Genomic DNA, 16618 nt, shown 5'->3' on the forward strand with positions numbered 1-16618 from the left:
CTTGTATCAAACAGGATCATAGTGCCTTTACAAGGAATTCTTGCGGGACTGAACACGTTTCACCTGATTTTGTAGAGAGCATTTTGAGAAGTCGCCCCATTTTCTTGTAGGCTATGTGTTTATTGGAGCAACTTGGATTTAATTTAATCCCAAATCACGTTCGAGCTTGTTTAAAATGTCATGTATTATTATCTTATAATTACTTGGTAATTAAGACGAATGAAGTCCATAGGCCCATCAAGGCGATTTTAATGAAAACCTATATCAAACATTCGTATGTTTTTGTTTTTAACTTTCCCTCAGATTCGACAAATGTGACGAGCACTTGGCCTCCTTCCGCAGGCTATTGCAGGTTTTACACGTTCCCTTTAAGGACATACGCGTCTTTATACCTTAGCCAATGAATGGGCTCACAACACTTGGAAGTGCAGTTGCTAATGTGGTTCTAAATGTGATTTAAAGGGATGATTCGCTGCCCTGGCCCCCACCCCCTAACGTAGGCTCACGTTGGTCTTGTTATCTCACATGTCGGCCGAATACCTAGTCTTAATAATGAACTGGACACTTCCAAGAGCTTCGGCTGCGCATGCGTGTAGCGTGAAAAAATGAGCTTGGAAGTGAGGTGTCCGTCTTGGAGTAGTCGACTTTTAAAAAGCATCGGCAGCCCGTGATATGACGACTTCGCTGGTCCTGCATCCATGCTGGGCGGACACCTTGATGTACGTGTATGAAAAAAGTCCGAATGAAAATAATCCACATAAAAACCAATCCATGGAGGGACTGAGCGGGAATTGCCCTGCGACCCACTGCAGGGATCTCATCTCGCACCCGGCACTTGGCCGTCACTCCGGGAGCATTGCTACCCACCAGGGCTCCGTGTACCCCGACCTACCTTCGCAAGACGCCGGGCGACAGTGCCCTGCCCCACAAACTTCGTCGAGCGCCTCGCTGGGCTATGGCTATCCATTTGGAAGCCCTTACTACGGGTGCCGATTGTCTCACTCGCACAACGTCAACCTGCAGCAGAAGCCATGCTCTTATCACCCTGCCGAAAAGTACACGGAGCCGAGCGCAGCACTGCCCACAGAGGAGCTCTCCAGCCGAGCCAAGGAATTCGCCTTTTACCCGAGCTTCGCCAGCTCTTACCAAACTGTCCCGGGTTATTTGGACGTGTCAGTTGTTCCGGGAATCAGCACGCACCCAGAGCCGAGACATGAAACTTTGATTCCTATGGACGGTTACCAACATTGGGCTCTGTCGAACGGATGGGATGGCCAGGTGTATTGTTCCAAGGAGCAAACTCAGTCGACCCATCTCTGGAAGTCTCCATTTCCAGGTAGGCAACAAAAGCTAAATATTCAGTGTTCAATGTTACATACACACTATAATTGCTAGTTTGTTGTTGTCAAATAATGTTATCGATAGAGTACTGAGTAAACAAATAATATGGGTGGATATGTGTGCGTAAATGCATCATACTAACGCGTTTTCATGCATTTGTGTACATGTATATTCATGCATCACAAATTCTCGGGCGGCCTCGGTAACGTCACTTTATCTTTAACGCCAGTAATTTATGTAATTGTAGAGATTCATGTTAAGTTAATAGTGCAAAGTCTCTTTTCTATATGATCTTTAGTTGTCAGTTACAGAATGTGTGCCAAAATACAGTATTGGCCATTATCATTTGTACACGCATTTTTCTTATTTATGTCGCGAGCAGGGAAGGGTAACAGTGTTTTCCGTGGCCTAATACGCATGGAAGGGGTATCGACCACAACAGTTCCAGCTGAATGTTACAAAACTGTATTTTAATAGAGAGCCCTCGTGGTCAGACTAACTTAGCAAAAAAGGGGACTTTGTATAAAGGTGGACAGCTGAGTTCTCGTATTTGTTTAATCACAAGCCCATTGTAATAAACAAGAGGATCAGTTGGTCAATAATCTGTCACTGTAGTACTGAAATGTAATACCATATTCACAGCCTCGTCATTATATTGATAATAACCTTCTGGTATTTGGACAGCCCGTGAGAATACGATGGCATAGCGTTGCCCTAGCAGGTAATATTGCGAGCACTGTTTGCTCAGGCTCAGTAAATCTCTGTGTGCGGACTGTCATGTCTCTGGGAGTGGTGGCAGAAAGCCATCCACAGTCCCTTCAGCTCTCAGCTGCAGATGTAATCGTTCAGCGGAGGCCACAGATCTCCTTTGATGCATTTTACGTAATTTTATCATTTGTTTTTGTTCAACGTCACCACCAGTCTCCGTGCGTATGGCAAGATTTGTCCACATGCCCATGGCTATTGGGGTAGCCTATTATTGAAACTGCAGTATATGCGAGTCTTCTCTGTAGAGGTACATATGTGAATTGTGTGTGCGCGTGTACGCGAGCGCGTGCATGTGTGCGTGTCCCTATACGACTGTGTGTGTATGTGCGCGTATGAGCGCGCGCGCATACAGTGTAAATGCATAGGTTGTCACAGAATGAAAGTATTTTGCATAGGTCTTCAGTCAGTCACCCACATCAGCTGAATGTTTCCACCATGCGGCTAACGCAGGAGCTTCCCATGCAATGAATGCAAAGGCCATTTGGTCCTATTGGATGACAAATTCTATTTCAGAATATCGGTTTCACGTTCCATCTTGTTAAGAATAGCTCCCAGATTCCAGGGTTGATTGGCTTATCACTCATGATCTAGTTAACGTTTAAGACACGTCAGCTTTGCTCCTGTTAGTCGTCTTCAGTTCCACAAGGAATAATAATGCACATATTAATAGTAATAAACACATTCAATAATTGTCCGTTTAATAACGTTTCATATCAACACGTATCACACAAATAATATCCTGGATAACATTCTTGATAGATGTTGAAAGTAATCAAATCTCAGTTTTTTAAATTGGACCCTTTCCAAATACTAGAGCATTCCCCGCGGTCGGTCGTCATTTTAATAGGCTATAGTTTTCTTCTCCATTGTCTTCAGTAAGACTGTCCTATTAACGGTTGTACATGCCCTCATAAACAATGCCAGTTAATTTCCCCTGCTCCGCTGATCCACTCTTTAACTGACTGAAATATATACTTTTAATGATTGCAGTAAGGATAGCAAATAAAGAAGAATCAGTAGTTCTTGCACATAATAAGCATTGTTTTATAAACACTGGTGATAATCGTGACCTTAGTTTGTTCAAAATAACGTGATGGTGCGTAATAGCAACTAGGTATATTAATGTATAGGAACTCAATACTCTTAGCATGTACACCCATATTTATTAGAATAAGCGGAATTTAGATTAGAACCGATTTCTGTCAACTGTAGGCCATAGATGTAGGTAGGTCTATGGTGTGTAGGCCTGGAAGTCCTATTGCGACCTATTTGTGTATTCAAATGAATGCATGATTTCCATTGATTGGCGTCAGCAAGGCTAAGAAAATACCCCTCAGTGAAATATTTTTGGATGATGAAGGCGGCACGTTGAATAACTGTATAACCCGTGTGTAGGCCTGCTGCCTTGTAACCTGTGAATCCATATCTTGAGACCAAATTTAGTAGATTATTTGAATGATACCACACAAAGGATAATTTGTTGATCTTATGATCTAAGTAATTATATGGTTAGTATGTCTGCGTCAAACTTTAGTATTGACGTCAACTAGTTTACCGCCACCTGCCTCCACCCTCCTCGTCTCGACATCACCCCAAAAGCGTTGTGCGTTTTCAACATCGCTATCAATCATAGAAGTTCACAGTGAATCACTTCCATACTCCCTGTTTGCTTCGAGGCACATTATTAGCCTAGTTTAAAACGTTAATGTAAGGAATATATATACAGCCGTTCTTTTGATAAATACTGACTTCATACCAATGTCAGGCCAAATAGTGATTTTGCCTTCATTTGATAATCATTAAATTGGCCAATGCCAGCCACATAATATAAGAACCTTTCAGATGGCCTTAATAGTGAGGTATTCTGTCTATTTATCGTTATATCACATACATTGTTAGTTGTTTATTTATTGTGGTTAAGTAGATGGTTATTTCACTTGTTTTTTTTGTTTGTTCACTTGTTTAATGGCCAAACATGCATTAATATCTCTTGCGCTTTCCTCCTGCAGACGTGGTGCCACTTCAGCCTGAAGTCAGCAGCTACCGCCGAGGCCGCAAGAAGCGAGTCCCCTACACCAAACTCCAGCTAAAGGAGCTGGAGAAAGAGTATGCGGCCAGCAAGTTCATTACCAAAGACAAACGACGGCGGATCTCTGCAACCACCAACCTCTCTGAGCGACAGGTTACCATCTGGTTCCAAAACCGTCGCGTCAAAGAGAAGAAATTCATCTGTAAATCCAAGACAAATGCCCACATGCATGCCACCTGATCATTCTTTACCAGCGGCCATGACGACTCACGCCCATGTTTATTACCCACACGAACTAAATATTTATATTTTATCCGAAATCTGATGCGCATCAGTCGCTTGCGTCAGTTAATCATCTGGATTTCATGTTCATAATCGAAGTGTGTTGATAACAAGGACAAAACTAGAGAAGGTTGACTGTATGACGCAGCGTTGGATGCCCCCAAACCCTCTGGTGCTTCGAATTAATATTTTCCCCAGAAAGAAGAGTTTGAGAATTATGTAGCCTACTGGATTTCTTCTCAGATCCGGGAATAGAACTGCCAGTGTTTGTGTGGAGAATTCTAGTGCTGTTCTCGATATTGTGCAAGCCATTTCTGGTTACAGGACACTTCAACTTTAAACAGACCTTCTCTTCAGTGATCGTCTTTTGTTTGGTACCAAGGGTGGAGGGAGGCTGCTAATGTGGAATTGTACAGTTACGTGCATTTATTATTTAAATAAGATTCTCGAATGGCAGGGGTTGTAAATTGCTTATATTTTATGGTTCTCATAATTTGTTCTTTGTCAGTGAAGGATATGTCTGTCATGCAACTGGAATGATTATCAATTAATGAATATTAAAAGAGAACTACGTATTAATGCACAATCTCTTAGTTGGTTTATATATAGCGAGTTCGCTCCCATTGCATTCGAGCCGACGACTTTCATTGTACGCGTTTTTCATTGGTTCAGTACAGTATGTGAACAGTGATGTGGTGTGTGTTAAAAAGTTAACCTAATGGAAATGTTTCATAAATAAAAAGCAATGACTACATAGTAATAGTGGTACTGTTTTTCTTATTTTGATTGCTTCCCTCTCTATCTCTCTCTCTCTCTCTCTCTCTCTCTCTCTCTCTCTCTCTCTCTCTCTCTCTCTCTGTGTGTGTGTATGTGTATTTATTTCTCAGACCAGAACTGCAAATATACATTTGCCTTAATTTTGCTTATGCTATTGAGTGGCATTAATAGCCTACCTCGTTTAAACCGTTTATACAGCATGATCGCTGCGCAATTATAGTCCGTGATCTCCATCTCCTGGAGTCTTAGCTGTGAAGTCGCATTAGAAAGTTACTGTAACTCACCATTGGTATATCAATTTCTTCTTTCACAAATACGTCTGAATTATGCCTGGCTGTCATAGTTAGATGTTAGGCAAAGAGGCATAACGACAAGACAACTTTGAGTATACAATCTGGGAATTATATGAACTCAGATTTAGCCTACTGTATGTTGAAATGAACACTGATTTACGCTAAACATTCATTTGTAGACGCATTTACAAATGGCGCCTTAGTGTCGTGTCATGCGTCAAGAGAGATGGGATATGAATGCGATTATTATTTTCGCCCCAGGCAAAGGCATACGCATAGTCATTCAAAATACCATCCATGAAAGCCAGACATGTGAAAAATAAACAAAGGATTTTATTCATGGGTGAAACTGGAAGCTGAAGTGTCACTTTAGGCTATGCCAATGCCACCAATATAACTGTCTTATCACCGGAAACAACTTATTGTTTTGATCCAGTTTTGAAACAATTACTCATCTGCGCGCCATTGTGTAAGGTTAGTCACGAATAGTAGTTGTACACAAGTAATTATTTTTGTTGTCTATTTACTCAATTTATCACACAATCTATTTTGGTTAACTGAATCAGTCACCAGCAACGCTTAAGACTGTTTCACAATTCTTGTGATATAGGCTACGAGTAATACCATCTAGGCTACATGAACGTTTTCGCCCTTTGATGGACGTTGAGGACGAGAATTAGCTACACTCTTGTAAACAAGACAGGGTTTATGTTTTTGTTTATATCTCTTATGACTGCGAAGAAGACGATATGTAGACCTGTTTTTGTAAATGAACATTAAGCTATAGACAATGTTGGCGATTTAGCAAATACAGTGCTCTGCAATGTAAAAAAAATTCCAAAAAGGTGGAATGAATGTACCCCGACTACCTCGCATTTGTCCCACTTCTCTTACATCTGGCCTTCAATCTGAGTCCTCTAGACTGCCAGATAAACACTAAACGAATTAAGAACGTAAAATTGCACACAAGTTTCCGCAGTAAGGTACAATGCAAATCAATGCGAAAATGGACTTTGAACAAAAATGGTGTTTTTCGTTTCTCACTTTGTGTTGATGTGCGAAAACAAACTAAAATATGATTACCAGCATATAGCAACAAGTTTGTCGTGCTTGTTTCCTTTGCTTTATTTTTGTTTACTTTATTTGCCAAAATGTAGTAAAATGATAGCGTGGTTCGAAATGTGAGGGCTTCTGGTGCTTTCCAAGACCACAGGTGTCTGCGATAATCTATGTAGCATACCTCATCCAGATTACGTTATTTTGAGATATTTTGGACATTTCTATAGAAATACAAAAACTCATACTGTTGTATGTGATGCATAGTGCGTAGGCCGAACATATAAGTAATTTGGAGTATAGCAGAGGCCTAATGCATATGCAATATAGAGTATACTGTAGAGGCCTAATATAGGCTATAAGCTATATAGTATGTGGTATATACGCAGTGTACGCCTGTGTATCTTAAAGTTCAACATATTTTATATGGCTGGGTTATACATCTGTCATAATTACACCACTAATGAGTCATAGCTTGAACGCTGTATACAGTCTTTCCAGGGTGAGCGGTAGAAAGTCTATACGGTGTCTATACGGACACTTTTGGGGAGCAGTAGAAGGGAATGTCAGGGCTAAAATGCATCTTTGATCCAGCATTATTTACAGAACGGATATTTACATAAGATCGGTCCCTACCTCCGAAACCACTCTGGTTTTAGGCCTTCACTATCGTTTCTGGAAAAAGAGGGAATTGATAAAAGGTAAGGATAGGATAATTATGTAACTCAATCTTTCTTTTACCTTTGCAATTATGCCTCTGATGCAGAGGGCTGTGGGTAATTTCACAAATATTGGCGAGTATACTCGCAATTGTTTGTTTCCCTCGTCTGCTGTATCGCCTAGCAGTCTGAGTTGCACAGAAAATCTATTGTGTCCTTACGTCACTTCTTGGCTACCCTTGACCATGACTATGCAGTCGCTTTGACCTTGACACAACGGCAGCTCGTGCATAGCAAACAAGGAAAGGGTGGGCTTCCTCCCAGAGATGGCGCGAGGGACTGAGGGGGGTCACTATCTGCAGACGAGGCAGTGCTTTTTTTTTAGTTTAGAGGCAATGTGAGTAGGTAAATTATATACATGTAATTATATAATATATGATCATCGATATGATCATCCCCCATACTGTCAATGTTGTGGTAGTCAACAAACTAGGCCTATATCCCCACAAACTCGTATTTTTCATTCTAAACTTTGGACATTCGTATTTCCATAATATCCTGTCTTCTGACTGACATCCAGAGTATTTTCTCTCCAGCTTGCGAAACCTTAAATTATCTCGCACACTTACACAGTCATCAGTGGAGTTGTGTGGTATTTGGACCGTGGATAACAGGTAGACCATTGACGTCTCTGCATAGCCCGTCACGTTGACACGGACAAGTTGGAGCCATGTAGCGCTCTTTTTCATGTCGAGATTTAAGGTGCATCCTGGCAGATGAGCGGTGAAGCTGCCTTTAGGAAAACAGACGTCGGCAATAAAATCATTTTCAAGGTATGTAAGCTGTTTTTTATGTTGTGTGCGAGTTGACGGCGGCGTGAGGATACGGCGATGCCATATATCAATAACTTGGAGCGGGTGCCTCATTGATGAGTTACGGCAACTTGCCTTCATTATGATGCACAAGTCTGGACATTAGGGATGATCTGAAGCTGCGACGTCATGTGATGTTAGCCACTAACCTTGAGATTGATGCGGAGCCATGTCTTGAATTCTTACAGATCCGAGAGTTAGTATTTCTGAATCAATTTTCGGATTATCATTAATTAAAGTCACTGATTTTTAATGCAATACGCTGTTTTCTTTTCTGCACCTTAATATGGTGGGCTATAGCCTATTGTACGAATGCTCCCCATAGTCCTTAACGTTTTGCGCCGTAACATGAAAATAAATTCAATGTTTCAGAATAAATAGGGCGAAGTTTAGTAATGCGACTTACATGAATGCAAACAACATGCCTCCAGACTTTCTTTAGAATTAATTATTGATTTCTAAATTACTTTAGTTGTTTTAGGTAAACAATTTTATGAAGTCTGCAGCTGTTTAAAATGTAAGATCGTCTAGAAATTAGAAATGTTAGATCGTTTATAAAATATATTTTTAAACATAAACATGCATACGTTCATATTACACACAATAGTCTACATGCATAGGGCCTCCATCAAGGACTAAATTTATATTTTTTGTCTTTACGATGTGAAGTAATTCACAGCATTCGAAAAGACAATGTTCTGAACCGCTGAACTTTTAAGAAAGGCCTGCTGTGGCGTGTGTAATTTATTTAAAATGTGTGTGTGTGTTTTAAAGTTTTAAAAGAATTGAACAGGTTTAATAATTTGAACCTATCTCCACATTTTCTGCTGACTACATATTTAAACCTAAAGTGCTGAAATATGCCTTAAAGTATACCAAATTATTTTATTTTATTTTTATTTGTTTTATTCCCTCTAGAAAGCAATGTATGGCTTCCTATATAGTAGATTAATGATGTAAGCATTGCATTCTTTTTTTAACAATGCACTTTAATTCAGATTGTACTAACTGGTGACAATTGGGTAATGGAAGTACAATTAATTCTGCTTGTAGTCTTTACTCAAAATTCTTTACTCAGAAATACTACAGAATTTTAGGATATGGGGAAATAATTATTGCAATTAGGCTAATATTATTTTTGTTACTTTCATTGCATTCATTTCTATTCGTAGGCTACCTTATAATGCAGGGAAGCATGTTGGCCTATACCTACTTGCAACCTGGCAGCACAGTCGGAATGTGAACACTTGTCAAAACAATCAAACGGTCAGGGACTGTGTGTGTGTGTGTGTGTGTGTGTGTGTGTGTGTGTGTGTGTGTGTGTGTGTATGCGTGTGAGCGCGCGCTCGTGTGTGTGAGCGCGTGGTAAAAGTGATAAGAAGGCGCCTGACAGCCTCTGGTGGTGAATCAATGTAACACCAGGCAACATTGTGAAAAGGGATGGATTATTCCAAATCTAGCACACTGCAACTTGAATATATGTGAAATTATTCATTTGAGATTGATATCTTAATTATCTTTCATATTATGACTTCCCATAACATATTAAGCATTGGTAGCCCTCAAGATGGAATGTTAAGTCTGTATAATATGAAGCAGCCTTTCTGTTGCATTTACTTGCATACAACCGATGGCTTGCTTCTGATCTGTAACAGCTGAGAATGAGTGTGTGTGGAGTTGACATGGCATAAAGAAATAATTGCTGCCATACTTTCCTGGTGATGTCAGACGCGGTAAGATTCAGAGGATATTGCATATGCTTTACATGGTTCAGACTCCAGGCGCATGTTGCATACATGCAAACCAGTAAAAAAAAGGTCTTGCACAAAATTCGTCTGCAGGTAATTGACTGGTTTGACTTTCTCTATGGGTTGACGCCAAAACATTAAGTCAAAATCATATGGCAATTGATACACTTTTTAATACACACTAATGGAATATACTAAAACGCATGTCCACGTGCGCACTCTCTCTCTCACACACACACACACACACACACACACACACACACACACACACACACTTGTGAGCTGTATTAATTTTGTTAGACTCAGGGTAAATGAGATTTAGCTAACCGCTATTTTTATCGGTTATTGATCAGTCATCAGCCTACATTACGTGTATTTGTTCCTAAACACTTCTGTTCAATTTACTGGAGTTTGGAGAACGCATTTATTGTTCCAGCACGTTTAAAAGTATTATTACTTGTATTTAACAATGCCAATACATCTCAAATTGATATGTCTTTTCTCCAGACATAACGGGCTAGGCATAGATGACGGTAACTCGTAGGCTACTCGATTATTTCCTTCGTTTTCTAAATGGAGAATTTCTAAAGATTTCTCAATTATATATTTCACCTCTTTACTTTGCGTAAGACGTAGCACACATTCTTATGTGTTTGGCACATTTGTATGCTTGGTGTTTGGTACTTTTTTATTCTTGTTTTATTAAATGTGATTTTGAAAATTCTGCATTGTGGCTATATATGCTGGACATTTTCTTATAGCCTAGGAACCAGCTTATCTGTTTCAAGACGAATAACTCGTTGTTCACATTGTATGTCATTGATTAGGGCATATCGTAGACTTGAGTGTTTGTATTGAAGGCAACGTACTACTTAGACAAACACATGAAGACATTACCGCTACTTTTGCACACCTTCGCAGTTTTCGTTGTATATTGTGAGCAGGCCTAACATTGTTTTCCATCCTAATGTTTTTATTGCAGTGAATAAAATAATAGAGATTCAAATTATCCATCTTCAATTCTTCACGAGAATTTCACAACTGGGAAGTGAGTCTGACAACATGTTGTAACAAAGCCTACGGAAGGGAAGACTCTTTGTTTACGTTATTGCCCTGTCTGGACAGGGAGCAGAATTCCAAGACGGTCGTTTCGATTCGCCGCAAACATCAATGCACTAGACAGTGACCTTGAACTGCAGAGCGCCAATTGGTAGCGCCCTTCTCCAAAAACATAGCCAGGAAGAAGTTTGGTGAGGTTAGGAAGAGCCCACGTTTCTCTACATAATTGCAACTTCATGTTACAATTGGGTTCTCTGAGTTATTTGACTGGCCCACAATTTGCAGTCTACATTCAAAAGAGTCACTTGGACGAGTAATGATGCATGTTTACGGCGTCATGGAGGAACAGGAGCCCACTTACGTCCCCTGCTCTCGGAGAATGTTGGTGCGCCGCCTGTAAGATATGTTTTATTTTTGTTTTTGTTGTCAATGTGTTCTGATGACTCTCATGCCGATTGGGAGTACATATCTGTTTCAGTGACGTGGACCCATACTGTCTCATATGCTGTTAAAGAGAGTTATGAAGAGGCCCGTTTTTCCAGTCATTGTGACACAAAGATAATAACTGTGTGCCTGAAAATACTCCATATATCACCACTTAGATTATTGACTGTTTGGCAAGAGGTTGGCACGGTAGCATTTGAGTATTTCGAATTTTGCATGTCTATATTTTGTAGCGTCATTTATATGATTCCTAAATACACCAAAGACGTTCATTGGTTTATACCTTTTAAAATGAACATGTTATGTTTACGGATAGTGCAAGGTCCACGTTGCTATTCTTGTTCCAAATCCTAAAAGACTTAAAACAATTTAAGTTTGTCTCATATGGTCAGCGCTAACTAGTGTGTTTTGGCGCTCGGCGTCATTTTTGCCCCACAACCTACTTCAAACGCTCTAGATTAGCATATTTGTGGTAATGTCAAGCAAGTCACATTTGCAAACTTTTGTGTAGCTATGTCACAATGTGCCGCAATGCGATCGCGTGATCCAGCAGCTAAGTGTGGGTTAATTCTATTACTACATTGAGGATGTTGGAATGGAGGACTTGATAGGAGGAGCGTAGCAATCCATTTAAGAGATTAGCTTTTAACTTTGCCACCTTTCTTTTTTTTTGAGGCCGAGAAAGCAGTTATCCTAAAGCTAGAATTCTTCAAACCCACTTGTTCTTAGCAAGGACGTATTTATTAGTTACAAATTCCTCTTTCCAAACCTTGATTATGAAGAAACGACGTATTTTGTTATAAATTCCTCTTTCCAAACCTTGATTATGAATAAGTATTTATGATTTGAATACTTGTAAAGGTATTTGAGAAAGTGCCTCTCCATGCGCACCTGCAAACATGGGAATTTTTTTGAAGAGATATTAATGAAAGTGTCAGAGCTTTTGGTGTGAGACAGTATTTCTATCACTAATCTAGTTAGTGGATTCGCAGTTCAGCATTAAATTCCAATAATGATCTTTGCCATCATTATCGAGGAGAATGGAATGCTATTGCTAATCAAGCATTCATTTAGTCGTGGTATCACACCCCATAGACAAAAATGAGATTTGTAGCTTCATTTACGCATATCTTCAGAGAAGGAGAAGTGATTACGCACATTTATTCACAAATTTGAATACCCATATTCATATTGAAACTACATATTACACATATTTAAACACATGGGCAGTAGGTATGGACACATTCTTACATATATGCATGTACTATACATACATAGGTCTAGAATATACAGGGAAACTGGGCAACCCTCTGCAATTACAAACTTTCCTAAAGAAATGTCCGTTTTTCACCCTTTTTCGCAAACCCCTCATTATTGACATGTTTAATAATACATATTGCTTTGCATGTTATGCATTTTTGTCCCTGGTAGCCAACAAAGCCTCATAGTAATGTAGGTGTAATATCAGTTGAATTGGTGTCGTATATCAAAAATCCAATTTAGGGGACATGTTCTTCACCTCTCTTTCCATCTTCCTCAGGAAGAATTAGAGATGAAATAGAAAGACGAAATACATTACAGCATGGCCGTGCCATCCTACTATTTTGACGTCCACTATAAAACTGGTGTTATATATTGCCCAGAAGGGCACCCCCTCGCTCCCACCGTGGCTGGAAGGGCACCCTCCATCGTTCATCTCCCTGTCTCTCGTCTGTAGTCGAATATGAATACCTCCATCCTTTTTTACCATCATTCCCTTTTGCCGCATAGCAGCAGAGAGGGTTGATGGTGAAAGTGGTGCGAAGGAACAGCTAGTCCCACTCCAAATTAACATAGCAACACCCTGTACAGCATATAACCTGGTATGAATTTAACCTTGGCCTGCATGCGTGTGTGTACGTATCAAACCACAACCAAGGTTAACATGCCCAATAGTATACATGGCGATAATGTACAATAGTATGTGTTGAATTGTTAATTTGGCTAATATTGTAATGCTTCAGACTCAGAGTTCTATCATAACTACGCCTATGCCATATATAAAAACTAATTTGGACAAGGCCTAAATACGATAGCAAACTATTCATCTCACAAGATCCATTGCAGTCACAAACGGTACTGTATATTAGATTCCAGGTTTTGCCTGATAAATTATTAATATTCTTGTATAGCTACAAAGTCATTGTAATATACCGTTACAATGGCCTACTGTCCGGAATATACCTTCTGATGATGTGCTGGAACTGACAGTGAAAATCAATTAACTTATTACCCTGGCATTAACTTGATGAAATAGTTTTACACTACTTCTAGGTCTTTGTAAAACCCGAATATAGGAACTGAGGAGTTTCCTTTCTAACGAGTCCACCATACAGTTACCAACGTTTCATAGGATGTCTGTTTAAGTTGTTCCTGAGAGGTGAGCGAGATATTATTTGAAATATACGCTCTTAAAATGAATCTTATTGCGAAGCGTCTTTTTTAACAGAGCCAGTGGTTTCAACCCGCTGACCTCGTTACTGTAAATACGAGTGGAGTATGGCGGTGAGCATCACTCTTTCCTTAAAACGGGCCCGTAAAAGGGGCGTATCACAGCTTTATATGACATTCAATTCATTTGTAATTTGCTCTAAAACAAAGACATCGGTGCGCCTTCCCTGTTGGAATTGAAAACATACTTGTTGAAGCTAAATAACCCAACATTTTTGCGTGCGTAAAGTCTGCCCATTCATCCAGAACGGCATGTTTTCTTTCAGAAAGGAATATTTTTGTTTACAAATCCAAGTCATTAAAGGAGGTGCAGGGAAATCAGTGGAGTGTGGGGGGTCCTTAAACACTTGAAACTGTGTAAGGCACAGGGAGAAAAACGTAACAGGGTTTTCTATTTTTTCATAAAATGTTTATAGTATTTTTAAAAAGCTTATAAAACCCGTAATACAGAAGTTAATGTTTTGTTTTGTCAGACTTGGACCTGGTGGGTGGCACCTTCGTAACGCAAGTTGGCTGTGGTCACGTGATGTATGTGGAGCCAATCAGACGCAGCGTACGGTTTAACTATGTTAAATGTCAGATTGCTATAAACTAGAAGCTCTTGGTCGGGCCCGCCGAAATGGGCGAGCATAATCTTCTTAATCCCGGTTTTGTGGGACCTTTGGTAAACATCCACACCGGAGATACATTTTACCTTCCCAATTTCCGAGCATCCGGGGGACAACTGGCGGGTCTACCCTCTCTTCCCTACCCTAGGAGGGACAATGTGTGCTCCTTGCCGTGGACCCCATCGGAGCCATGCAACGGATACCCTCAGTCTTATTTCAGCAGCCCCGTGTCCCTTAACCCCAGTTTTAACCGTGCATGCGAAATAACGCGACAAGACCAAGGCAAATGTTTCTACAGCAACAGCGGCGGAGGAGGCGGCGGCGGGGTGAACCGAGAAAACTGTGTTGAGAGTGTGAACCTCAAGCGTGAGGACAGGGCACGGGGAGATCCCTCCGTGTCCATAGTGGGAGAGCAAGGACTGCACAGCCACAATGCAAATGCAATGGTCAACGGCGGAAACTTCTCCAAATACGACTATGGAACGGCTGGCGAGCAGCTGACCCAAGATCCTCCGTCCTGCCAGTCGCTAGAGTCCGACTCCGGGTCGTCTCTGCTCAACGAAGGGGGCAAAACACCATCAGGCATCGCGCACACATTGACGTCCCCTGGCACACACACGCATGCAGGCAGCGCAACTCCAGGCAGTGGTGAGTGTGAGTATGTTTATGTGACAATGCATTGCGCTTATTGGACGTTAACAATAACTGGCGCGTTAGCCTCGTTTAGTCATCGATGCCTTATTTCTTGATTTGTTGTTGTTCTTGCTTATCGGAACGACGCAGATAATGATTGCAAGTATTGACTGACTCAGAAGTTGCACGTCGAGATGAGCACCACTAGGGGAAGCATTGGAAAAACAGGGTTCACGTTTTCGTTTACACCCAGTTCTTTACACAACTGTAAAGCCTTACTGCGCAGTAAAAAGAGGATATTGTTTGTGGTAAAAAGAAATATGTCTAAATCACAACTGCAGAAGTGCTTTATATTTGCTCCAAATACATAGGATTCTGCTAGTAGTATTTGGCTACACTCGCTAAACGTGTTATTTTATCAAAACCCATAGAGCTGAGCCAGAGTTGTAGGTTATGCAGAGCGTTTTAACGAGGATTTACGCACTTGTAAAACAAAAAGTAATATCACCATTCACACGGAGAGGAATCGTTTGCATGCCATTGAAATACAAGCCATCTATACTGTGCGTGGACAGGGTGAGAATCTGTGCTGAATACACCTGTGACTACTAGTAACCTATGACAAAATGGCATGGATTGTCGCAGTGTCAGAGCAGAGGAAATTTATCCATTCTCTTCCACCATGATCCTAGCTCGACTTTACTCTCTCCGCAGTTCAATTTGAAGATTGCCATGTCTATTAGCGTTAGGGATGTCACCAGTATGAAAGGTTTACCCACGTACTATGATGCATATGCAGGGCCTGTATTTAGCATATCCCTTTTCTAGGATTATCTCATAGTTACAGCTGCCTTGTATTCACTGGCCCTTACTATGCTCCCTATACAGATTCGAATTATTAAGTATTAGAGTTTGTGCAAAAGTATGTATTGATATTTCGTCAATTTGCCTCTAAAGTTGTGATTTTACAGACATCCTCACCGACTAACCAACTCAACTGTGCTCACCTTCCCCCAGGTGCCCCGTGGTACCCCATGCACACAAGAACCCGCAAGAAACGGAAGCCCTACTCCAAGCTCCAGCTGGCAGAGCTCGAGGGCGAGTTCATGCTCAACGAATTCATCACCCGCCAGCGGCGGAGGGAGCTCTCTGACCGGCTGAACCTGAGCGACCAACAGGTCAAGATTTGGTTCCAAAACCGCCGCATGAAGAAGAAAAGACTGTTGTTGCGAGAGCAAGCGCTGTCCTTCTTCTAGAAATAAAACTTTCTGAGACTAGGCGTGAGAGAATTCGGTGAGGTTGATTCACCACCAGTAAGAGATGTGACTTTAGTGTGGGACATGTTTTTTAGTTTTCGTCAATTGTGAAAATGCATGTTTTTAAAAAGAGCCTGGGATTCTTCTCTTCCGGTTAGGTCTATGAAAAAGCAACTCCAGATATACTAATATGTTAAGCAGACAAGCGACCAAATACGTTGACCTAGATGCTTTGACGAGTTGATTTGTTTCGGTTGGAATGGATAACAGTACACCTGTAATTACAGATAATCGTGAAAATGT

At 40.7% G+C, this 16618-nt stretch overlaps 2 protein-coding genes across 2 annotated transcripts; both read left to right on the plus strand.

Moving 5' to 3' along the window:
• Positions 1–672: 672 nt before the first annotated feature.
• On the plus strand, positions 673–4378 carry LOC143103985 (homeobox protein Hox-C13a-like). Its single transcript, XM_076267890.1, has 2 exons — positions 673–1336; positions 4119–4378. The coding sequence occupies exons 1-2, from the start codon at positions 673–675 to the stop codon at positions 4376–4378; spliced, it is 924 nt and encodes a 307-aa protein (XP_076124005.1).
• A 10059-nt stretch (positions 4379–14437) lies between these two features.
• Positions 14438–16315, plus strand: LOC143104199 (homeobox protein Hox-C12a-like). The gene is made up of 2 exons (XM_076268162.1): positions 14438–15074; positions 16077–16315. The coding sequence occupies exons 1-2, from the start codon at positions 14438–14440 to the stop codon at positions 16313–16315; spliced, it is 876 nt and encodes a 291-aa protein (XP_076124277.1).
• Positions 16316–16618: the final 303 nt, after the last annotated feature.

This window comes from Alosa pseudoharengus, unplaced genomic scaffold, assembly GCF_046254945.1.
Source record: "Alosa pseudoharengus isolate Yale_2024_CS ecotype anadromous, Long Island Sound unplaced genomic scaffold, YU_APseudo_1.1 YU_APseudo_1.1_scf_5, whole genome shotgun sequence".
Taxonomy (NCBI): Eukaryota; Metazoa; Chordata; class Actinopteri; order Clupeiformes; family Clupeidae; genus Alosa; species Alosa pseudoharengus.